This window comes from Apodemus sylvaticus, chromosome 4, assembly GCF_947179515.1.
Source record: "Apodemus sylvaticus chromosome 4, mApoSyl1.1, whole genome shotgun sequence".
Taxonomy (NCBI): Eukaryota; Metazoa; Chordata; class Mammalia; order Rodentia; family Muridae; genus Apodemus; species Apodemus sylvaticus.
The window spans coordinates 107,650,861-107,677,528 of NC_067475.1; the positions used below are offsets into that span (position 1 = coordinate 107,650,861).

Here is a 26,668-nt window from a genome sequence, read left to right on the forward strand (position 1 = left end):
ATAAAAACATCACAGCAAACTCACGAAGGCTCCACAAGTCTGTGGAGCCATGCGTTGTTCGGCCCAAGGTCCATTCTTTCCCATGGCCTTGCCACTGGCAGACTCTTAAGGCAAGGCTACACGGGAGCGTGAGCTCATGAGCTCAGTCCAGGATGCTTGCATTCAAGGTCTTGCAAACGTGCAATGGTTACGGTGAACCATGGGGACTGAATGAAAATAGGAGACCATCTTAGAACCTGGGCTACACAGCGTAGGAGACAGAGGGGGAAAGACCAGAGGGTGGCCTCAAAATTCTCTCAGGAGTGGCCTTTACTTCCCTCAGGTCCAGTGGAATTAGAACTTGCCTTCATTTATATTTAAGGTAAAAATAAAATCAAATAAAATCAGTGTCACTGAAATTCTTGTTTCTGGCATACAGAAGGGGTGATATTAGTTTCTGTAACATGAATGGGCCTAGAGTTCACCTGCTCTGTTAATAATCAGCTTAATTCTGAAGAGCAAATATAAAACAAGAGGCCATGTAGCTAAAACTGAAAAATCAACTAGACAAGCAAAGACCCCACTGAACGTAATATAACAGCTGTACTTACTACAGTCTAAGCTAGAAAAGGGCGGAAATGAAGTGTGCAGTTTCGTGATTTGTAAGGACTGTTTTCTGAAACTCCTTTTAATGCAGTTATGTAACAGGTCCATCGCTATTGAGAAACAAGCCCAATTCCCTTAAATCTAAGGGAATTAGATTTAATTCTGCTAAAAATCTAAGAGCCATGTAACTTATTGACATATTGCTACACTTCACTAGGCCCTATATTTTTCACTGGGAACATGGACAATCAAACTTTGGGTTTGAGGGGGGGAAAAGGAGAGAAGACATCTAAAAGGTGTTTGGCAAGCCCAGCACTGTGTCATCATTCAGCCAAAGGTGGCTTCGGAACAGAATGTGGAAACAAGGGAGTGCTGTGGGGCCAGGGCGCAATGCCCCTGCCTGCTTCTGGGTACCCTGGTAGTCAGGAGTTTGACATCTCTGGTGTAAATACCAGCATCCCGCAGGGCATGGAGTCATGTGTGCTGAGCCAGTAAAAGGCAAACACAAGGAGAAGAGAAGGAAGCAGGGGAAGAGAGGTCAGGGAGCTGAAGAGCGAATGCTGGGCAGACACTGGGTGGACAGAATCATGAATGGTGGATCAGATGAACAGATGCTACGCAAGTCTAAGTCTTTTCTTAAATTAAATATGTGGGGTTTTTTGTTTGTTTGTTTTGGTTTTGTTTTTTTTTTCTTTTAGCTAGATGGTTAGCTTGACTCTAATCCCTGACTTCTTGTCAACAGTTTAGTTTCTATATATGTAGTCACCTGTTCTGTGGAGCTGGCAAACTGTACCTCACTGTAATTTCAATCAAACAGACTCACATATCTATAGTTACTATTGAAGTGACAGAACTCAGAGTCCTAAAAAAAATTTCAGCTGTGAAAAATAGTGTATTTTCTAAATTATATTGCAATTAATAGAATATTTCACCTATATTAATTCTATATTATATGTATATAAAATAAACTAGATTTTTGGGAAATGAGCCTATTTTGTCCAAAATACTACACATGTTTGAATCTATGGTAAGATTGACTTCCTTTAGTTCTAGAGATTTAAAAAAAAGATAAAATTGCCAATATTAACAAGCCAAAGAATTTGTAAAAAAATTCACAAATGTCCCCAAAATCTGAACAAAAATCACTAGACATAATCATTTGTGCTGTGTTTGAATGTGCAACCCTAGAAAGCAACAACTCAAGGATTTCGAGCCACAAAGGCAACAGGATGGCCGGCCAAGCGGCCGCATGAGGCCTGGGTGCCCTAGCAGGCAGTCTGAACACTGTATCTCAAGAGTAGACCTAGCCTTCTATCCTGGAACATTTCAATGAAATATTCCAGCTAGCTAATGTATGTGATGGACCTGATTCTATGTGTAAACAGCCAGTTTTCAGAAATGAACTATACAAAAAGTTTTGTTTCCCAGTAACATTGAATATGAGCATGATGTATTAATTTGCTAATAAGTCTAAAATAAACTATCTCACTTTCTAATATCACAAAAATGTGATACTCTAAATATTGTCACCATAGCTCAATATGCTAGACCCGATACACGTACCTAGCCATTCATTTATTAATTAATAAATTATTTCATCAAATATATATATGTTTTTTTCAAGTGTTCTCAAAATAAAACTGTGTAAGAAAGAAAAAAGAGATCTGTGTGTCTTGGCAATTAATTTCAAAGCATAAGGTAAAAAAAAAGTTTAAAGACTTATTAAATCAATTAAGAATATTTAAATAGCAATTTGTAACCAACTAAGTGATCTATTAGTATTTTACCCTTAGATCTCTGCGCATGTGCATGTGACCAAACTGAAAATGAGCTGAACTCACAGCTTCATGAGTCATCACTAAATGGGAATAGCAAGGGAAGGCTAAGCTGTAAATTCAACCCCAAGAGAATGTAGGGCTACCTCAACTTCAGCATAGGAACAAAAATTATTTCGGCCATGCATAATTAATAGGAAGAGCACATTTTAAGAACTCTAGAATAAATATACTTCAACTGTCTACTTTGCAAACTGAAGGTTGAAATTGTCAAAATTGAGTCATTTCATAAAATTGTGGAATCTTAAAGGCAAAGGGGTCTTACAGCAGGAGAGCATCATAACACAGCTTGACAAACACACAACAGTGTTGAGGAAAGAGAAGAAAAAGAGAATAGTTCAATTCCAAATAGCATAAACACCAAAAATATATAAAGCATGTCTGTCTCAGTAAGCTTAAGTTTTCATTTTTAAACGAAAGCCACTCGATAAGAAAACTGAGTGTGTCTTCCCAGTTGACTACTACCTTACCATGCACCCTCTCTGTGACTGACAGCTGTCCTGCCCTGCAGGTATCTACCTGCTTTAACAGTACAACCCTGTGTAGACCATAGCAGATGCATTCAAGAGCAAACCCACACCCTTACCTGGTGGGAGAAATGCTGTATGCTGCTGTAACTGCATGTTGGCTAGAGCCTGTTGGTATTGGAAAATACCAGTGTTAAAGACTGCGGTGGCACCGTTGGTTTTTTCAAGAGCAGGCCTCTTTGGCAATGGGGGAAGTACAGCTTGAGGAATTCCCTGTTTAGTGAATAGTATAAAAACAAATACCAGTAAAAAGAGAAAAAGAAAAAAGAAAAATCAGTTGTAGGCTAGAACTGTTAGGGAGCACGAGCACGCAAGCAGCAGAACACTTAACTACCCAGGGGGAAAATTCCAGTTGACAAAATCAACTAAAGAAATTAAGCAAGATAAAAGCTTTAAAGGAAGCATTATTTTGTCCACAACAAAAGCCCACTAGTAATGAGAGCACATGTTATAATGAGTAAGGTGTTTTATGTCCCATAATGCTTCAGGCTTTCTGTGAGAAGCCATCTATTTGGGAGAGAAGGAAAGCTGCAGTGGGAGCCCGTGAGGACTGCTGAGTAGAAGCACTGTTAATAGTTAACCGTACAGTGACTGGCTCGGTCCTGCCAGCTCTGCCCTCCCCAGTGCGCTGACACATGCAAATGTCCCAGAGCATGCAAACTTTTCTTAAATACTCTACTATATATGTTAAAAAGAAAAGAGGCCTATCACTAAAGCCATGCTAACCACACAGGTACATAACTATAGAGTGAAAACCACACTTTATCGTCCTCCGAGTATTTCATTAGAACGTTTTACAATGCAGTTAAACTGAATGTGGGATGCTGGGATTCCAGTCTTTCATTGTACCATATCCATCTATGTATGCATTTCAGGTCTTTCTGCTCACTTTTCTGGAAACCACACTCAGTTTTCCATTGTACTTATCCACTTTAAACAGGAAAAGGATTATATATATTTCAATTGGTTAAAAACAAAACAAAACAAAACAAAAAACAAACCAAAACCAAAATCAAAAAAACAACCAAAAATCAAAATAAAAAACAAACCAAAAAACCTGTATCTACAATAAAGCTACATGCCAAGCTAAAAGGTGAAAGGTCATAGTACCAGGTCAAAGGTTGCCTCGAGGGGTCGCTTCAGTGATTTGACAGCCGACTGAGTCTTAATTAGCAGGCAGCGAGCACATGATGGCAATGGGCCAGTGGGGTTCAAGCGCATTAACATAAACAGCAAGCAGAGGTGCATCATGGGGGCAGCAGTGCATTTTGGGTAGGTGAGAAAAAACAAATAAAAAAACAAATCATCGGAATGCCATATACAACGAATAACAAGACTAAGCATGCACAATAAAGGCACTATTGAGTTGTTATTGGAGGATAATTCCTCTTTGTAGTTAATTTCAAACAATACTCTAAAGAAAAAAAAAGGGGAGGGTGGTGAAAGAAAGAGAAAAGGAGAGAGTCTGCCTTCTGTATTTTTGCTCAAGTATCCATAAACAAACACAGAAAAGACCTCTCTCCTGATCATTTTACTGTCATGACAATGATTTTGTATGAATATTTAAAGAATAAATTATGTAGTTATATAAAAAAAGGACAGTGTTACAACAGCTAAGGCAAGAAGAAATGGACTGCTTAAACTCCTCAGCTACTAGGGTCATATTGAATGATCCTTATTCATTTATTTATTTTAAGAAAACACTCCTTGAGTGCTGCTGCTCCTCTCTTCCCTGTATAATGGCTTAGTCAAGATCTGGCACTTGAATAATCATGTTTCTGCCACAATAGGTTGTCACACTATCTGGACAGTGGATCATTCAAAATGTTGCAGCTAATTCAAAAACAATTTTGCTGAAGCTATTCTCCTACATAGTTTCAGACGATGCTATTAAAGGCAAGATGACTGTAAAGAAGAGCCTTGATGTGGGGAAGAACACACTCAAGGGGAACAAGGGCCAATGGACGGACAGCATATAGAAATCGGAGACTGGAAATGGCAGTGTTGGTCAATCAGAAAGGAGACAAGTGGTTTTTTATGAAGCAGGAGTTTCAGAAGCCCTACATCCAGAATGAGACAGAGTCTTAGGGGTTAGGCTAAGAGGAAGAGCTAGCTGATCCACTTGGGGAGTTACCCTCACTTCTGTGAATGGTAGTATCTTTATGTATTGTGTGGGATACCTGAACAAACATATCTTCAGCAAAACATAAGAGAGAGGTTAATAGATGAATAGCTTGCAGTAGAGAAATTGTTTACTATCTTTCCTGAAGGCTGACAGGAGGGCACTGCTGTCTCCACTCACCATGGCAGCTGCAGTAGCTGCAGCCTGTGCTGCTGCAGCCTGGTTGACCTGGTATTGGGCAGCCTTGATCTTGGCTTGCAGGTGTGCAGGAGGATGGAAGTATTTGCACTTTTCCCGAGAGCATCTTCCCTTGATGTAATCCATGCAGACGGTGACTGTGTTGTCGTTGGTATCAATCATAGTGCTGTCAGCAGGATGAGCAAAACGACAGTCATTTTCTCCTCGGTTGCAATTGCCACGCTGGTACTCACGACACACCTGTGAGGTCATTAAATGCAGGGGGTTCAGTCAATGTGAACAAGTGGGTCCTTTCTGAAAATGGTAATCCAACTATCCAAATTGGCTACCAAGGGTGTCTATGGAGGGAGAGGGCAAACTAGAGCCATGCAGTGGCACAATTGAGCAGTGCTTAGCATTCAAATATTAGCACCTTTCCAGTGGAATGTCCTTGAGCAAGAAAATATGTTCACAGCAAACAGAAAAGCACGTAATAAAGCATCTGTCCAGTACTGTGACGGTGTACTTATCAATTAGAGAGGGGAAAAGTCTGGACATTATAGTGAGGAGAGCCAGCATGCGCCATTCTCATTGAGTAAACACATAAAGAATGAGACACAGGGACACCACTCCGTTGGTGTGATCCAAAACCATCACACCACGTCATGGTGCTTGTATCACTTCTTATTGTTAAAACTGAGGACTATCAGACAAACTGAATAGGAAGCATTTATTTGGTTTTAGGTTTTGTTTTGTTTTGTTTTGTTTGTGACAGGGTTTCTCTGTATAGCCCTGGCTGTCCTGGAACTCACTCTGTAGACCAGGCTGGCCTAGAACTCAGAAATCCACCTGCCTCTGCCTCCCAGGTGCTGGGATTACAGGCATGCGCCACCACTGCCTGGCTAATAGGGAACATCTTATAAAATAATCAAACATTCTTTCAAATTGCCATGGACATTGCAATGAGAAAGATTAAGTCACTGACGTGGACTGGAGGTCATGGAGCCAGAGAAAGGATGCTGGCAGGATACATCTGCAGGAGCCCATGAGATACGGCGCCATTTGACACCCTGAGCTGCAGTCCTGAAACCACACACTTGGAGGACAGAAGCTACTCCTGCAAATCATCCTTTGATCTCAACATATACCATGCAGCATGCATGCATGCATGTGACCAGACACATGGACAAATGAAGGATCAATAATAAAATTTTCAATTAAATCTGATTCAGGTATACAGATCATTTAATTTATAGTAAATGAAAGTTAAATTTTTGGATTTATAAGTGGTACTGAAGTTATTTAAGATTAATACTTAGTTTAGTGAAGATCAGGCAAGAACATTCAGTTGTATACTTATAACTTTTGGATAAGACAAAATAGTTGCAAGTAAAAAACAAAACATTCTAGCTTGAGATCATTTCTAATCAAAATGTTTCCAGGAGTCATTTGGGGCACTAGAAATCCCCTTGGCAGCTGTAGAAAGTGGATGGAGAAAGACACTCATCCGTGTTACTGTGTATCTGCTTCCTATCTGTTAGCCTCACTGTGGAGATCCCCCGGGATGAGGTAAAATGGATTCTTCCTCATTCGTTCGCTCTTTGAGTTGTACTCAAGTTTCCAAGTCTCCCCTTTGGGAGTTAGATATTTTGACCACCAGGGGGCGATCTAAAACACTGAATGACCTTAATATGTTTGTACTCTAGTTTCAAATATCAAAGTTTTACAACACATACTTCAAAGACACAGCTTTTATACTTCATCGATGCCCCCCCCCCCCAACAAGGCAAATACAAACACTGGACACTCTGTTTCTTTGTTAAGCAAGAACAAGATGTTATTATTTTTAAAGTATTAATAAAACAACCACATTTAAACCTATCCCCTAACTATATTAATATCCTATTATTGTAGAAAGTGGTTCATATTAAGAACTTGGGTTTAATACTGGAACCATTCACCTACCTACAGACCTGCATTCTACAGCACAGCAACAGCCTAACTCAGCTATTGCACTTACTTAGTTTATTCAATTTTCCAATATACTGAATAACTAAAAGTACAGATGATTTAGAAAGTTACAAAAGACTGTTTTGATTACTATATTCATCTTCTTGAACAGAACAAATAAAACTCATGAGTAACAAACCCCCTTTCTAGCTGAGTATCAAAGAGAGTTGTGGGACCTTCCAAACACAGGTTCCAGGAGCCTGTTCCAAACTATGACTTAATCACTAGGGCCAGGAAAAGAGATACCCTGAATAAAACCACAAATCAGTGAGTTTACCTATCCATAAAATACATTTTGTGTTAAATCTATGTCATGTAGTTAACAGAAAGGTGACCTTTCTGCTTAAGGCAATCTGTGCTTATGGCTTTAACATGAACACATACAGGTCCCGGTGCTCTCTCTAGTCATATCTCAATAAACCTTTCCCACGGCTGACGAAGACTGAGCTGAAAGCAGAACACTCAATGGCAGGAAGACCTGTGGCCTAAAGAGGGTGCATCTGTGAGTTCTGCTTATGCATGTATGGCTTCTATAGGATAAGGACTGCTTGACTACAATTTACAGTTACTAATGGTTAACCAGAGTTGATAACTAGGAATCCACCTAGAATACTCTGGGAAAGCAGCCTCTCCTAAGATTTTAGAGTCCACTGGCCATTTTTGCTGCAGTTTTGACTTCAAGTTTAGGAATGAGTTTAGGAAAATAGTGTAGGAGACAGCTTATTACAAAAGGTTAACTAGAGAGAGGCTGCAGAGTCTGGCACATACTAGATGTACTGTGGAATGTTGGAGACTGAACGAAGCCAACTTTAAAACAGTTTCTCTTAACAGTCACCACCAGTACAATGGGGTCTATCTGCTGATGGCTAAATATAGACTTAGTCTCTCTCTCTCTCTCTCTCTCTCTCTCTCTCTCTCTCTCTCTCTCTCTCTCTCTCTCTCTCTCTCTCTCTCTCCTGAAAAGCTGAGGAAATTTTAGCCTGGGTTTACCAGCCTCTTTTATTAAAACAAGACAAAACTTTTAGATGAAGTTTACATTGGTAAATTAAAATTAAAAAAATTCAACACGTTTAATCTCATAATTTAAAACAGGATGAGAGCTTAATACATTTACCAGTAAATAGACAAAATTACATAAAAATCCAAGCAATATTCTGACTCTATTTTCCATGGCTGTGATCATGGAACGACTTCAGAAAGCAATGCCTTAACAGTTTCAACATTTTCATTTTCCTATATGAAGCTAAAGTCATCATTTCCAACTGTACCTCAGATATCAAACACTGCACATAGTATAGGCGACTCTTCAGTGGATCTATAGATTATTTACATTGTTTTCATATTATGAATAATTTTGCAAAGGAAATATGACAATAGGCATTTTGGATAATTTTCCAATTTGAATATATAGAAATAAAATTTGGGGGTCAAAAATTTTAAGTATTGCCTGTAGGTTGATTTTCTTAAACCTAAATTAAAATGATTAGATACACTAAGCCAAACACAAAATCAGACTCAATTAAAAAAAAGACTACTGTGTATCTTACTCTGTGAAAATTAAATAGGTTAATCATACAGTGTAAGGGGAAATGGATAAAAGTTACTTTTAGTATAAAATGTAGCATTTCCACTGCAATATTCACCAAAACATTATAAATTCTGTTTCTCTTAAAATTTTTGTAGAATAATTATAAACTTTAAATAGTCACTAAGAAAAAGCTGTCACTTTCTGAAGAAATGTGAATAAGGAATACTTTGTATTTTGGCTCAATAAATAGGATAATAGTAACAGGGCACAAAGATGATGGCGTTGCAACTTTAGAACTACTTCATGCTATTTTTACTGATTAAAGATTCTAAATAAAAAGAGATTCAGAAAATGAAAACAGTAATTAAACATAAATACTAATTAACATAAAGAAAACAGCTTATAACACAGCATCCAAATCTATTTAATATAAGTAGTTCCACTGTTTAGTCTTTATTTTTAAAAATGTAACAAACAAAGTAATAGGAAGATTCCCAGGTCTCATTAGATGGTGACAGATGGGAGTCCTGAGGAAAGTCACGCTGGGACTCTCTGAAGCTGGGCAGTTATCACACAGCTTTCAGAAGAGATCCTTTAGAGAGTGCATGTATGTTTTCACCACATCTGTGTAATAGGCTCAGCAATACTTAGAGAATAAGACCAAAAAGCAGTAATGGAAAAATAACCATAACGGTGGCCAGGGACTTGGTTGACCTTAATATTCTGGGACATCAATAAGACCCAGAGACTTCATTTCTATTAAGCTTATCATCACACGTTAGCTTTAAAAGTCATTCCTGGTGGTGACATCTCTGAGGAGGCATGCACCTTTAGCCCCTCTAATCCTTACGCCCTGGAACTGAGGCAGGCACATCTCTGAGTGAAAAGCCTACCATGTTTACATTCTGAGGTCCAGAGAAACTATGGCTATGCAATGAAACTTGGACTCAAAAAAAAATTCTTGATAATCAGTCATTTGGTTATGGCTCCGACTTTTATTCTGAAAAGAATACAAGAAAGAACAAAAAGAAACTGCTTATATTTTCAATAATAAATTAAGTTCTCTAAATTTAAAATTCTGGCCCATTGAACCGCATGGGTCAATCATACTTAAGTTAAACATCTAATTACATTCCTAAGCTGGTTTCACTTGGCTATCCAATGTACAAATTTTGATTCATTTTTCTAAAACAAAAAAAATATCCAGAGAAACTGCTTATTTATTTAAATATCTTGAAGGATTTCTGTTAAGATCCAATGGACATTTTTTTGAAATTTATAATGTTGGCATCTTCATTATCTTTTAGTCCAGAAGCTACAACATACCTATATTATATTCATACTTGGAGTGGAATATGCAACATTATATTGTGTACATGTATACATTTGTCACTTAACTACATGTCTTGAAAAGTCAACTATGAGTGTGTAGGAATGACCAACAAAAGAAGTATTGTCTATTTCAGGTTTTCTGTCACTCTAGCAATGGCTGCACATATCCAAAAGAACAAGAAAACAGGCATAGCATTAACGTCATCAACATGTTAAAGTCTATGACTCTAGAGATATTTCACTACTCTTTCAAAATAACTGCAAATAAAGAGAAATTTAAACATTAATTTAAATGAAAAATGTGTGAAATAGTAGGAAATGAGTAGTCAAGCCAAAGTTAGTAGCTACTTTATATTAAAATAATTTACAAGTTAAAAATCTTTTAGGCAAACTTAATTATAAAAATTAACAACTGACAGGGAAGTAATATTAAAAATTTAAAAGAGGCATGAGTATACTTGGAAAAGATATTGTATAGCTTATCTATGATTTAAAAATTGCATACTTTTAAAATTTCTTTAATTTTTTAGTGATATTAAAGTATTAGACAAGAAGTGGCACTATATCCTCTACAAAAATACAAACTAAAGCTTGACCAATAAGCTTTTCTTATTAAAAGCCATTTGTTTGATCCCAGAAAACACATGCACACGCATGTGCGTGCGCGCGCGCGCGCGCGCACACACACACACACACACACACACACAAGATGAAGAATTGCTGCTTTTGTTTAAATCGTTAGTGACTATAAAGCCTTTTATTTTTAATTATGTATCCGTGTGTGTTTGCACACTTGAATGTAGTGCCCACAGAGGCTATAAAAGGGCACCAGAGCCCTTTGGACTTAGATATGCAGGTACTTGGGAGCCATCGCACACGGGTCCTCTGGAAGAATAAAGGACCGTAATTGAAAATAGCTGGGAAAGCTTTTGTTTTAATATAATACTAAATTCATTAAACTTACTAAAATACCAATCTAGATATTCTCGTTTCTTCTATTTGGCTTTCAAATGCTACTCTTTTGTCCATAGGAATTATATTAAATTTGTGCCTATACGTAAAGAATTAGCACATTTGAGTTTCAGTACTTGTATTAACATTTGTTTAAAAAAATAATGCTTTCACAGAACAAGAGTTGCTTATTTTAAAACTAGCCCCACTGGAAAACAGGAGGAGGCAAGAAGTTTGCTCAACTTGTTTGGAATATTTGACATGTTCTTGGCACAAAGGGTGATGATATAAAATGGTGCATTTAATTAACCAAATAGCGATCTAATGTCTCAGTAAGTCTTTGAAACATGCAGCCACTGAGGTGTGCTTGCTTACTCCTGGGCAGTATGAACGACTTAATAAGTGTCACAGTATCTGAAGACCTTCAGTAACATAGAAATCCATGCAAAAGCAGATGCGTTTACAGAGGTACATTTTTAGTCCAGTCACTCATAACTACAATGGAAGAAGTGGGGGAAAGTGGGGGTTTACAAGTAATTGCTATGAAGACAATTTGCCTTTGTAATCACTTGTCTAATAAGTGAAAATAATTCCTGAGACCTACCACTGACCTACACAGTCTATATGGATGAGGCCTCAGGCTTAATTTACTACCCCAGGAGATCCTAGTCCCCACTAGGTCTAGACTATCCTGCACCATGGCCACAAATACAATCAAGATAGCTACGTGTTTTGTAGCTGGAATGATTAAGACCTAAACATGTTCCCAAGTGGAATGTGAAGAAATGTTTAAACTATTCCTCTAGAATGTCAAGACTTATGTCATAATCTTACCCTAAAATCTCTGTGCAAGAATGTATCTTTCTGTGACTAGTCAATTTAATAGCGGGTTGATGAGTGACATTTAAAGTTACAGGGTAGCAGTCATGATTTTAGTTTTATTCTTATGAAGGCTCTTTATTGCCCTTGGTAATAGACAACAAGAAATGGCTTCATGGATATCCACAATACTGTTAACTTGAAGGACATGCAATATAGTTCCCTACTAGATACTGTAGACTAAATGTGTTTATGCATTTATTTTGCACCAAGAATCTTTACAAGTCAATGATTTTTATTACTACCAATGCTTTGTTATGAAACACAGGCATGACCTAAAGCTCAGCAGCTCCTAATATTTGTAGACAGTGTAATAATTTCCTAAAATACTCTTTGGAGCATTAAATTAATACATGGACATTACAGAAAGGATCCACAGGTCACAAAACAGAATTTTAGGAACATCTCTTTAGTGGCTTACAGATTTGCCTCACTTTAAGAGAAAACCCGTCTGAGCTTTATAGTACAGAACATACAATCCTCATAATAATCCTCAACAAAGAGTGGATGAGCATACTGATACAGAAGCTGTGCATCTGTGATGAGCACTATATACGCACATACATTTAAAAACAAGTATTTCAATACTTATTGAAGCTGCTATTGAAGGTCAACGCATGATTCAAATGATCTATGACATTAAATATAAATCAGCCAAAATCCTCAAATTTACAAATAAGCTACATGAAGTTGGTCTGAAGAACGAGGCATATGTAGTTAACTACCTTACAAGCAGTGTCTACTGGGTCCCTCCTTTCCAAGTTCCAACCTTTGTATATCCCTTTTAGTACTGCCAGTGGTCTTCTAAGTGGTTATATACAAGTCAGAAGCATCTGATCTCTTTATTGTGTGCCAAATTGTAGAAAGGGAGGAAAAGATGTAACAAGAAGCACAAAGCCAAGATCCTAGCTGAATTAGACCAATTTTACCTCAGAAGAAAATAAAAATGCAATTTAAGACAGAATGTGGCTTTAATCTCTAAACAACCAGAGTGTCAACCTTGAGAGAAGAACTGTGGGCACCCCTTCAGTGTCTTTCACCCTCCAGTGCTCCAAAGAGCAGCAAGGTTGTGTGTGCATGAATGCATGTGTGTATGGTGTGTGCGTGTGCCTGTGTATGTGTGTGTGTGTGCGTGCGCGTGCGTGTGTAAGCTCTGGAAGCTCACTGCAGAGAAGAAAGAGGCACATGCATGTTTCCTATTTCAGGTCCCAGCTATGACTGTGACAGTGACTCAGAGCCTGTCAGCAGAATCAAGGGCATGCCCACTGCTCTCAGGAATACACCTAAGGCAGGAGAGACAGTCCAAGCAACAGCAAAGGCAAACGACAAAACACACAAACAGCTCTTCATGGAAGGAAAAGCAAAATCACAAAATACAACTATAGAAAAGAAACTACCAAAACTCTTAAGGGAAATGGACAGAGTTTTGAGCAAGTAGCTCAGCTTTAGGTCCATTCTCTTAATGTTTTGAATATTATTGCCTATTAATAATTAATATGTTGACATTCCTCTCAGACTATTTGAGTCCCATTAATCAATTAACAGTCATGCATTAAGAATCCTGCGATTTCTTTGGGAAGATCGGGGAAGAAAACTGTTTCAAATGCTGCCCTATTTCATGTGCAGACAGCGTTTGTTAGAGAGCTTATCTCTACAGCAAGGGCAGGCTACCTGCCCTTTCTTCCTCTGCTCTGACTCCTCTGTAACACAATGGCAATGACAGCTTTCTTCTCGTCAGGTGGTTCTAAAGGTGAGATAAGTGATGGCTATATCTGGTATATCCTGACAAAAAAAGCTGCAATATGATACCCTTTTAATACTTTCAAAACAGTTTAATGATAAAATAAAATACTTTATTATATTTCTGATAACCTGGAAGTGATTAGACTCAGTGCCCTCCAAGCGCTCTCTACTTTGCCTTCCCTGTAGTTAGTGCACGCAGGCCATCTCAGCCCCGAGGCCTTCCTAAGCGGACAGACAGGAGAGGCGACTCAGTTTTTACTTAATAGGCCATTTTCCTACAGAAACTGTTTATCAAGCCTGTTAATTCATGCCATGCTAAAATTCTGAATCGTAATTTCAAACCAGAGCCCTGTCTCTAATTTCCTTTTCAGTCAGCAACAGTGAAGTGGGTGCATCTTCTCATCCTCTACCCCAAGACTATGACCATCAAGTCACAGTGCCCTAGAAATGCTTCTATCAGGGTATATTTCATAAAACTACCTGTCTCAATTGAAGTACTTCAGAGCTTAGCACAACATCTGCAGAGAGTTTTGTAACATTTTGTGCACAGTAGCCAATGTGTTCCTGTTTATGGGATCCTTTGGATTTCAATCATTTGTTCACTACAATAATCACTATATTGTACTGATCACTACAATAAACATTCAAGAAGCAACTGTTCTGGGCCAAACATTTTTTTTCTAATTCTTTGAGATATGAGCATTAGTGCCATGTGCAAGATTTTAAGGATATTGAGACAAAGTGAAGTAAAAGACACCCTGATTCCAGTTCCAAGCCCTCACTGAGGAACCTAGACATGGATGCTGTCTATGTTTGTAACTGTTATAATATTAACCAAAACAGCATAACCATATGCTAAAAAAGTTGCACAAATACTGAAACAAGTCATGTTCATTAAGTTTTTAAAGTCATTCTGGCTATAAACACTTGAAGAACTATAACGGAAACTATGAAGGTCCAACTCTTCATCCTACCTCCAGTCTGTCTGTCCGCATTAACTTCTGTGCAGCAGCTGCAGCAGCTGCTGGCACTGGAACTCCAGGATTCCCCGTGACCAACATTGGTGCAGTCGGCAAGATCTCTGCTGGAACCAGGCTTGGGGAAACAGGCCCCAGGTAAGGATTAAAGGCTGCTGATGCATTGGTGGCTAAGCTTGGTGCAACTGAAAACATTGGCTGGAAATTAAAACAAAAAGCAAAAATTAATTAGCAAGCCTCAATTCCAAATCGATACTCTACTTATACAGTTATCATTTATTCTTCATCTATCATTCATTCCTCCTTCCTTTAATCCTGGCTTTAATTTAGTCTAAGAAGATTTTAGTATACAGGCATTTGCTAGGTGATTGTTTTTCCTAAAATCTAGCATGCAGACTATGCATTAACACCTCCAGGGGAGTTCCAAAGCTTGGCATCTAGAATACTTATTTTTTAACATCTTAAATATCTTAGTTCAGACACTTGTTTGTGGCCACGCAGTCTCCACTTTTCTGACTCAATCCTAGAAATGTGTCTGAGACATACACTGTAACTGCAGGATCGGATATAGTCGAAAGGTCTGTTCTCAAGTGTTAACAGGTTATAAGGGCCTAGCATCTGAGCAGACACAGAAGTCCCAAGGGATCACAGAGTCCCACAGCCAGTGCATTTACCACGTCTTGCGGGCTGTGAGAGGTGATGATTACACTGTCTTTTGAGCACAGAAGAGATAGCATTTGGCCTAGTCACTTGATTTGGGTTTCTCAGAAGAAAGGTTCAGTGTTCTACAAGCCCATCCCATAATTGTGGAAATTAACCTTCTTCAGAAAGAGAAAAGTCTGAAATGTGAAGACTGATAGAACATTTCCCAGGAAATGTCACAAAATTATTGAAAAACTACACCCAGCAACATGGGATGGGCTGTCAGCAGGCAAGACACACTGGGGTGGTGCTACTGCATTCAATAGAGAGAAGCCAGGGATCAACTATGCGTAAATGACATTCTTTAATATGAAAGTGTAAGGTCCCAAAGGACTATGCCATGGTTGAGCATGCATCCTACATGACAGCTCTGTTGTATATACATCTGTACTAAGAAGAATATGAAAGATAGACTACTTAATACATACATTGATTCACTGGGAAGGATTTATTACATAGCATAGCTCACACTGATACACTCAAGCTAACATAACTAGTCCTCCAAGCATGAGGTTAACATAACTAGTCCTCCAAGTGTGTGGTGAACACAACTAGTCCTCCAAGAATGTGGTTAGCATAACTAGTCCTCCAAGCATGAGGTTAACATAACTAGACCTCCAAGCATGTGGTTAACATAACTAGTCCTCTAAGCATGTGGTTAACATAACTAGTCCTCCAAGCATGTCAAGCATGAGGTTAACATAACTAGACCTCCAAGCATGTGGTTAACATAACTAGCTCTCCAAGCATGTGGTTAACATAAGTAGACCTCCAAGCATGTGGTTTTGAACGCCATGCTTAGTTACTCTGACAGGTCTATGGTCTAGTCTAAAGAAGTTTAAAGAAGCCTAGTCTTTTGCTTCCAAACTGCAAATCTATTCCAATGCAAATCAGCTTCCCTCAGGCAATGCAAAACTTCCATGTGTTACACTGTTAACCACCAGGATCCATGTGTAAAACTGGGCCCAGTAGCTTCTGTCTCTTAACAAAACCCTGAACAGCAGCTGACTTCAGGCTTTGTCTTTGTATACTAGAGGCCAGGGCAGCGCCATGACAGGGTCAGTCCCACATGGTGATCATGCATTAAACTTCAACTTCTGTCCAAGAATATTCTAGCCAAATTTGTATTCTGTTGCACACAGTCAGATACAGGGTATGGAATCCCAGACCAGAGAGAAGAATTGTTATAAATTTAGCGGAGGTCTAAAAGATTGAAAGATAGTTAATATCCTTCCTCCTTGCATCCATTGCTATAAATTAAAGAGTTTTCAGAAAGCCCACTCGGTACTTACTTTAGAATGTTACTGAAATGTTTATGTCATAGTATACTATAGTAATTACTTAAGGCAAATGCATTTATAAAGGGATTCAGGATGAAGACATTTTTCTCTGACTTGACACAATAATGACAGTATGCCAATAAAACTCAGCCTCATTAAATCTCACTAAGTAAAATGCAGTGAAATGTACATATGGATAGAATGTAGCTGTCACAAATTATGAGCACCTTGTGCTGGGGGTAGGTTACAGAGTTACCCAGAGTGGATCCTAATCCTTAGGAAAGCCAGTGACCATGGCCACTCCTGCATTACCAGAGATGACCTGCAGAGGGCTCATACTGATCTCAAAGATAGGAATGGATGCACTGGTATTTCAAGTAGCTCTTAGTTTCTCGGGAGCAGGGATTGGATAATGTCTAACTATGTAGCTGGTATAGTTGATACTGAGTGCATCTTTGCAGCAGTGATGGATAGATATCTTTGTTGCAAAAAAGCATAATGAAGGTTGATTTAGCATTGCCTTTCCAAGGACATTTTCCAATTACTAATTCTGGGGCTGTTTATTTATCACTTATTTGTTTTAAATGAAGGGTTCTGCTTATATTACAGTTATCAGGCATCATTATAACTGAAAATATTATTAAATTTCACATTACCATCCTAGTTAACTACAAAAACATAATAATTATTAGTAACTCCCTATCCGTGGCATGTCACACTGTGATAAGTGCTTTGCTTATGTTATATATTTTTAAAAGGTTTATTTATTATATGTAAGTACACTGTAGCTGTCTTCAGACACTCCAGAAGAGGGCATCAGATCTTGTTATGGATGGTTGTGAGCCACCATGTGGTTGCTGGGATTTGAACTCAGGACCTTCGGAAGAGCAGTCAGTGCTCTTAACCACTGAGCCATCTCTCCAGCCCTGCTTATGTTATATTTAATTTTCTACTATTAGACTTTCCTTCCTTTGACTTCTTTGGGAGAGGGGATGTCAGGAGAGTAGAAGCTATCTCTTCGTTCCCTTCTAGGTTCCCACCACACAAAACAATGCCTGGTCTACAGTAGGCATTCACTGAATGAGCTAAGACTTTGTCAGGGGACCCCATTATGTTTATTTTCTGAGTCAGATGCTCACAAACATTGCATGTCTATCATTATACATGAGTCAATGGCAGGTCAGGGACTGGGCACGCTTGAGTCTGCTTCCAGTCTGGTTTGCAGTCTGGTTCTCACATAATAACCCCGTATGAATGAAAATTACCTAGAGGAGTTTTAAAATGTGATTTCCACTCTTCCTTGTCTGAATTCCCAGGAAAGGTATCTAGGCAGCGGTATATTTGAAAGCTTCAGGGTGATTCCATTTCTATTTATTTATTTATTTATTTATTTATTTATTTATTTGGTTTTTCGAGACCGGGTTTCTCTGTATAGCCCTGGCTGTCCTGGAACTCACTCTGTAGACCAGGTTGGCCTCGAACTCTGAAACTTGCCTGGAACTCACTCTGTAGACCAGGTTGGCCTCGAACTCCGAAACTTGCCTGCCCCTGCCACCCAAGTGCTGGGATTAAAGGTGCACACCTCCACTTCCCAGCCATTTCCATGTATTTAAAGAAATAGATTTCTTTCCAATTGGACATAAGGTTTCTAAGGAGACAAGTCTCTGATGGGTTCTATTTTTATGAATATTTGAGTTTCTGTCCATACTGACTGCCCTCAGCCTTCCTGTCTTAACTCCTAGATATGCTTCAGGAAGCAAAACACTTCTTGATGTTTTCCCAGTGGAACACACAGCTGCCCTCTGTCTCCTAAAGCTCACCCTCACTGAATGTATCACTGATCCTGAAGCCATAGCTGTTTCCTCTGTTTCTACTTCCCAGCAACTGACATTGTACCCACTTCTGCAATTACTGCATAACATGTTCATCACAGATCTGCTACCTGATTTTTCCTTGCCAGCAAAAGTAGCAAATACATTATATGTTTTCTAGCATTCTATATCTAAACAGTAAAGAGATTTAATTTTATATCCTTTTTCCACCTCAGAATTTAGTTGTTACTTTATAATGAATATTTAAAAGCTGATTTTTTTCTAATTTTTATATTAAAATTATATTTTATGTATTATAACTATTATTCTGTAACACTGCAAATATCACAGGGTTGTTTATTTAAAAATGATGAAAATCGTATTTAATTTTTATAAAACAGAAGGGTCATAATAATGATCCAAAACTTATCATTTTGAAATTTATAGAACAGAAATTTTACAAGTCAGAGTCTCCTAGAATGTGTGCATGTGTTCGCACATATGCTTAATAGTGTGTATACATGTGTATGTTCAGTAGAATATGTGCATGTGTATGTGTGCACACTTAGGTGAATGTAGACATATACACTTAGAATGTGCACATGTGTATACATTTATGTTTAGTAGAATGGGTGTACATGTAGACATATACACTTAGAATGTGCACATGTGTATGTTCAGTAGAATGTGTGCATGTATACACGTGTGTGCTTAGTAAAATGTGCGCATATGTATGCTTGGAAGAATGTGCATGTATATACATATATGCTTAGTAGAATTTTTGCCTATGTATATATATGTAGGCAAACTTGTAAACAGTGAAACACCAATCTCTTTTAAAATAATAAGACATCCCAAATGTGGGCAGGTGTTTCTAGGCAAGCACCATTTTGAAAACAGATACAGAACTAGTTTTAGAGAGCCATTTGAACCTAGACAGCACTCAGAGCTAACAGGAATCATGAATAAAGCCACATTCAATCTTTGTCTAAGAATGTGGCATTTGGCTGCAATAGAGCAAAGGCTGCTGTGGACTCTACCTGCAGCCCGTGAATGGGAAGAAGCAATACACTCTTTACTCTGCTTCACTCTATCCTTTGATCTAGTTTTATTGACAGAAACATTTAAATAGTGAAGTCTCATTTAAGACCTTCTCAGTATAATAAGCACAGGTCTATTCTTACAGTTCAGGGACTGATCACAAACTTGAAAGTCAGACTGATGGATTCATGGCAAGACAGATGAACAAGCCAATGTGGCTATATAGAAATATTTTCCTAGAGACACTGTAGAATGAACTGAATATTGTCATGAGGTAGATATCAAGACAATAAAGCACAGAGCGGGAAATTCTAGGTGGTCTGGGAGTCAGACAAATGATAACTTCAAAGCATTCTTCACCCACTGCCAAGGAGCCCTGGGAATACAAAAGACTGCCAAAGTCAAAGTGACAAGAGAAACTAAGCTGCTCTTGAGACGTGAACTGAATCTAAGAACTCTGAGATGTTCCTACACACCACACATATCAGATTCATTAAGTGCCTGGGGTTTCTATACAGGTTCTAGGTCTCAAGGCACTGGTGTGGACCTGCAGAGAAGCTGCCCCATCAACTATGTACAGTCACTGCTAACGAAGGTCCCAAGTAAAGCCTGAAGGGGCACACTACTGGGACTCCTGAGCTCATGCTGAGGTCTCAGTGCCCACTGACTACGCAGATCCATGCAATGCAGAGAGCTCGGAGGAGGAGAGTTTCTAAGGAATATCATCCTGGGGATTAAAGAAATACACCAGGAGCCTCCAGTCAGCCTCCAGCAGATGCAGTTCAGGGTGAGTTAGAGTGTTTGCAAATTTCTCATGACAATGATGTAGCACTCATGAAAGAATGCAGAACGTTTTCTTTAATTTTGAAGACTAATCATTATACTGTCACTTAGCTTCAAATGTCATATATGATAAAAAAGTTAAAAATATCCACTTATATCTTTATTAGAAATCTTAATGCCAAGAAGAGTTAATATAAAAATTCTATAGTTGACTGCGTGAACTTTCATGAATTAGACATACAAAGAAGTTCCAATTCTTATATCCAACTCCTTTTTTTTACTAATCTTGTGAAATGGGAATGATGCTTATATAATTATAAACACATTCTGGGCAGTATATTTCATATTTTATCTCCATATTGAAGATCAAAGAGTTTAAACAGTCAGCTAAAAATCCAAAGTAGTTAGAAAGTCTGTTCACTGTATGTTTTGACCATATGTACTCTACATCTGGCCAGGCTGCATTAAAATGAGCTGTGTAACCTAAGCCATGTAGTTAACTTCTCTGAACCTCTGAGCCTTAATCCCTAAAGCTGACATAGCATTACCTAGCTCCCAGGAAAGTTGTGAGAATGGCATATACAGTACATGCTGTGTACAACAGATGCCTTGAACGGTTATATTTGTCTCAAAAAATGTTACTCCGTTTTGATGGGCATACTGCATGACAATCAATTGAAAGCACAAAGGTCTCCTAGGAAGTCCTGCATTAGCCATGCTAGCCCCATATCATGGTCTCGTGGTACAGGGACTGCTGTTAACAATCGCCTGCCTTACTTGCCTTAGAAACACTGCAGACCACTGCCAACCACTGTAGCCCACTAAGTGGCAATGAAGCTGCCACTTCTGGCTTGTGCCCTGGCTCTGAGTTACAATTCCTCCCATCTTCAGGGCAAAGAAAGCACTATGAACATCTGCCTGGCTTACAGATGTCTGGGCAATTCGTTCTTTCCTTCTTTGTCTGTCTGTCAGTTAGGAACCTCTTCTGGATGTAGGCTCACAATACTGGATGTGTATAAGCTTAGTGTGCTATCATTTTGCTACAACATCTGTCCTCTGTATTAAGTTTGGTGTTAAATTTGTTGACCCTTGAATCTTTGTCTGTCCTCATAGGCTCTGATACTGTGGATCTGCTCACAGAAGGCCACACTCACACCATTCCTGCCTCATCTGTGTCCATGCTCTACCATGTGTGTGTGTGTGTATGTGTGTGTGTATGTGTGTGTGTGTGTGTGTGTGTGTGTGAGCTTAGAGTCCTTCTCTACGTTCATGACAGGGCAGCTTGTAGCTCCCTTTTATTTTCTCCTGGCAGCTCAATTTGAAGTCCCAGGAAGGGGCTGGCTATGGTCATCCCATTTATTTCTGGGCCCCTATGTTATCCTCATCAAAACCAGGCTGACTCTAAAGAGGAACAGAGAGTCTCAGGTGGGGTTTTGAAGGCAAATTTCCTAGATTAGAGCCTTCTCTACAGTCATCACAGTAAAAAGTGCTTTGGGTTTGAATAATTAAAGTGATTTCAATACTCATTACAGAAACATCATCATGAATAGAGACCTTTCAACTGTGGTTTCACAGTACCTTTGCAGAGGGTAATTCCCATTGAACTGTAATGATGTGAAGGAGAAATGAACGTAACACCTGTGCTCATAACTAAAACAGATAATTACTTTGTCTACACAGAAAAACTGTAACTGAAGTACAAGGAATCTAAGTACAGATGGCTTCAGAGATCTATGATTTAGTGACTACGTAAACACATATGTCACTAGAATTTCAAAGAGAATAAATATCTTTGACAGTTTGTTCCAGGGCTCAGTATATATGACCTTGGAGCACCCAGGAGAGCAGGATTTAAGGACAAGGCCAAAAGAAGGGCCTAAGACCTCACAGAGAAGCCACTTCTCAGGGCTGCATTGAGGGCTATCCTCCTCCATCCCAGACCTATGATCGCCTGACTCAGGTACTCTGGATCACAGAGCACAGAATGCCAGTAAGTATGATTTACAGGTTTAAGTGGAAAAAGGACCTCACATCAAGGAGAGGTAACCTTATGCACTAAAGTTGAAACTGCTCCAGATCTTTGAAACCATACATGAGGGCCAAGTGTAAGAGAGATGTTTAGAACTAAATTTTCTGTTAAAAAAAAAATGATTATACAAAACATTGTTAACCAAATGAAAATATTGATGTTATCACTATAAAGACATATAAAATAAGGAGATGCCATAAAAATAAAGATATCACACTGAGCCCCCAATAATGTCATAAAATAAAAATCATATTAAAATGATAGAGAATTAATTATAATATTCTCTCACCTCGACTGTACAGTATTGATAATTGGTATCACTGCCGGTGTAATATGGGGATCCCTCCCACCTCGAAATGCAATCCCCCCCTCTTTTTTGGAATGATTGTTGCATTAAGTTCTAAGAGAGAATAATAATTACATTGAGTTCAGGTGTTAAAATGTATTAGGGAAAAAAATCAGTTAGCACATATGCCACAATTAACAAACTGGAAAAACAGGTGTTCTCATGACCTTATAACAGTTCATACTATGTTAGCGATAAATTAATCAGACATATTCTGATTTACTATAAATTTTATCACATATGTAAGTAATTTAGAATTTTTGTACAATAATTAACATAAACATCATTTTTAACTAAACATTAACTACTACATAAATAAGATTATTAAAGTCATTTACTACATGCACATCAAAAATCTAAACATTTAAATATGTATGTATATTCATAAATAAGTTACAAACACACATGGCTAGGAAAGCACTAAGTACCTATGATCACTCATAGCTATTTTTCAAAGGCCCTTGGGATTCTGGCATTTTGACGAGTTCTCTTCTGATGAGACTCCCAAGCTAAGCTTATAATGTGTGATTATAATTTCAAGTTAAGTTTTCCACAAAGTCTCTTTTTTGAGAAAGAAAACAGGGATTCTCTTCAAGGAGAGAAGAAAGGAAGAAGAAATAACCTCAAAATTAAAGACTTAATATTTATCATTTAGCAGTTTTCGATTTTTGTTTTTAAGAAAAATATCATTATCAACTTTAAAGGAAATGTGGAATACATGTTAACTAAACTGGGTTTGATGGCTACTCTAATAAATGCCCAGTTAACAGCTGCAAGTTAAATGGTTAATTTTTAAGAGAATTTTAGTGGAAGCAATCTAGACTATAAATTGCCAAGTTCTCTGACATGAAGGTAAGTAACCTCACAGGGTGAAAATACTCAGCACTTGCTATAGCTGCCTCTGTTTGCATATAGTCACTGTTTCAGGACAGACAGGATGGAACACTTGGCCACACAGACAGGGATGGGGTGGAAAGTGTGCTCACCACGGGCTGCAATGGGGCACCAGGCATCATGGCATTGGCTAACTGCATTTGCTGGGCCAGCATGGCCATGTTCTTCTGCTGAATCAAGTTATTCCGCCCATTTATCTCTAACTGTGTTTTTAAGTGTGGGGGTGGATGAAGATATTTGCAGTTCTCTCTGGAGCAACGACCCTAAAAGATAAAAGAAGCAAGAACCGTTGATAAATAAAATAAAATTAGCAAATTGTAGAAATGATATGCAAACAAGTCAGCTACATCTATGTGTTCTTCCCACAATTTATTATTCACAGCATTTTTACACATTAAGAAAAAGTGATGAATTCAACTACAAATGTATTATTAAAATGAAGTTTTAAGACATTTGAAAAAGTTTAAAAGCTCAATGAAGGTTCTTTAATCTAATAATGTCAGTGTTACTGTTTCCAGTTTGAAAGTTTACTAACTTAAAAGTAAGCCTAAAACACAGATGTCAAGTGAAGAACCCTGAATGCTGGCTACAACATCTTCATTCACAGCACGAAGTCAAGGGAGGCGAAATCCATGAAAACACTTGTCATTGGTGTTTTATCTCTGTTGAGTTCGAACAAACTAGCTTAGAGGACTCACAGAACATTGCTCCTCCAAGAAAAGGGGTCCAAAGGGACCCCAGGACGAATCAAATGAGAAAGGCTACAGAGCCTCAGGCACTGGGAATTCCATGGCTGAAGAGAGAGCTAGCTACCTGGTTCTCACAGCAGTCGAGGTTTAAAGCATAGTAATCAAATACTAGCTAGACATGACCCTTCAGCCTTTCAAATATTGTCCCATGTCCCCAAACTACGAAAATAGTCAGACTTGGTATGCTCATCCTGCACAGAACTGACAATGAGAAAGGCAGAAACAGATAAATCCCTAAAGCACAATGACAATTATGTGTATATAATAAGTATGTGTCTATCCTGAATGGCTCATCAAAAGCCCCTTTTAAAGTCTATAATATGCCAGTCCTTGGGAACTACTTCATTCATACTGACTAACATAGTCAATCTCAGCAATTACACTGAAAATGTTTTCAGCAGAGAATCGAAGCAGTTTTGCTTATATCTTCATAAGATACCACAGATTAAGCTATAAGTAACCTTTTGAATTTTTTTCTATAGAAAACTAAATTCTGTTTAATTTTACTCTGAATAAATTAGAAAACTGATGTTTACAATAAAAGCTGTAACTATCCTAAGCCAAATGCTCTATTTAGGGTCCCATACTTTAAATTGTTTTAGGACCGGTCTCTATACTGGGTTAATAAGGGCATTGCCCATAAGTTTAGGACTGTGAACAGTCTACAGCTTTTCTCATTCAGAGGTCCAAAGGAGACTCCACTCTCCAAATTCTGTCCAGTATCCTTCTACCAAAGAACCATTCCTCACTGATGTCAGAAGGTGTACATGGATCTTTGGCGCCTATTAGCACACTAAAACAAGGGCTGGCCTCTAGGCTTTCCCAGTAGCACAAGTACCTGTGTCTTTTCAAAGCTTTTTTGACTCCAGTCCCACCCTTAACTTCTTCAGGCTGCAGTTTTCCCTCACCACCCCAAGCCCCCACTCCACCCCCGGCTTTTCTCCCCCATATAACCCTGCCATTTTGACCATGCATCTTCTTTGCTCTCAGTCTTTAGTCTTTCTCTTGGCCTCCTTTGGCCACACCCTGTTTGCCCTCCTCTCTGGCTCCAGGCCCACCTCACTGACAACTCTAGTCTGCTGGCCATGTTCACTCTACTACTACGTTTTCTCCCTGCTCTGGACTCTAGGATGCCTCTAGCTATACCCTCTCTTATATTGCTATAAAAGCCTTCCCCTCATCCATACCCCAGAGTAATCATGCCCTGATGCCTAAACCTCCAGTTTATAGAGCTATCAGCTGTCAAACTGCACAAGGCACCAAGGTTATAAACACATCCCCCTACAAACTGCATAAGACACTAAGGTTATAAACACACCTACCAACACAGCTTAAATGCATTATCAAAGGGAAGTAGAATTCCACACTGACAGGATGTGATTTCTACTTTATCTGCTAGGTATGGCTATTGATAGGTCCACAGACAGAACCATGCTTCTTAAAATGGCTCATTCTAAGTCAAATAACTACGCTTGACATATGTTGTGCTCATAGGAACATTGTCGGCTTAAAAGCATCTTAGTGAAAAACAACTCAGCCCCTCATGATAAACTACACGAAAATTACTTTGAAGTCATATGACTGGACAAAATAAATAAGCTCCTTAGTGCCACAGTTCACAGAGCTCCCAGGCTGAGTTCTCCCAGAGACCTAATGCCTACTTCAATATAAAGAAAACCTGGGCTGGAGCACAGTTGTTCTTAGTCTGTGGGTCATGATACCTTTGTGTGTCACCTAAGACCACCTGAAAGCACGTGTATTTACATTACAATTCTTAACAGTAGCCAAATTGTAATTATGAAGTTATGGTTGGGGGGTCACCGCCATATGAGAAACCGTTTTTTGTTTTGTTTTGTTTATTTTTGGATTTTTTCGAGACAGGGTTTCTCTGTATAGCTCTGGCTGTCCTGGAGCTCACCCTATAGACCAGGCTGGCCTTGAACTCAGAAATCTTCCTGTCTCTGCATCCCAGAGTGCTGGGATTACAGGCGTGCGCTAGCACCGCCCGGCTGAGAAACCATCTTAAAGGGATACAGCGTGAGGAAGGTGGAGAGCCACAGTCCTACACAGTATCTGCTTCTCAATGCTTCCTCCTCATACTTTTCACAAAACTGGGCCGAGGTGTGGATGAAAAGGGTGTGTCGTCCCAAAGGTTCAGTCAGTCAGTTCAGGTACAGTAGCTCTACAAACAGCACAGACATAGCCTGGGACTAGATGACCACAGACAGCTGCTTTCCTCAATGTCCCTCTCAGTACCTTCCTGACCATACAGCACCCAGACCCTCTACTGTGAACACAGCTTGGACTGAAAAAACAGAAAGGGAGTTTATGTGCTGCCTATAAATTCTGCATCAGTGCATCCCCTCA

The 26,668-nt window shown here is 38.8% G+C and overlaps 1 protein-coding gene across 25 annotated transcripts in view; it reads right to left on the minus strand.

The window, feature by feature from the left end:
• Mbnl1 (muscleblind like splicing regulator 1) overlaps positions 1 to 26,668 on the minus strand; it is a 168,983-nt gene that overhangs the window by 11,670 nt on the left and 130,645 nt on the right. For 11 of the 25 annotated variants that reach the window (XM_052180446.1, XM_052180426.1, XM_052180447.1 and 8 more), the window contains 6 exons: positions 23,645 to 23,815; positions 22,602 to 22,712; positions 14,664 to 14,864; positions 5,250 to 5,507; positions 4,058 to 4,111; positions 3,007 to 3,160 (listed from right to left, as the gene is read on the minus strand). In XM_052180446.1, the coding sequence (XP_052036406.1) occupies positions 3,007 to 3,160; positions 4,058 to 4,111; positions 5,250 to 5,507; positions 14,664 to 14,864; positions 22,602 to 22,712; positions 23,645 to 23,713 (847 nt within the window). In that variant the 5' untranslated portion in view covers positions 23,714 to 23,815. The remainder of the gene's footprint in view (positions 1 to 3,006; positions 3,161 to 4,057; positions 4,112 to 5,249; positions 5,508 to 14,663; positions 14,865 to 22,601; positions 22,713 to 23,644; positions 23,816 to 26,668) is intronic. The other 14 variants (XM_052180442.1, XM_052180441.1, XM_052180434.1 and 11 more) reach the window with 5 other exon arrangements.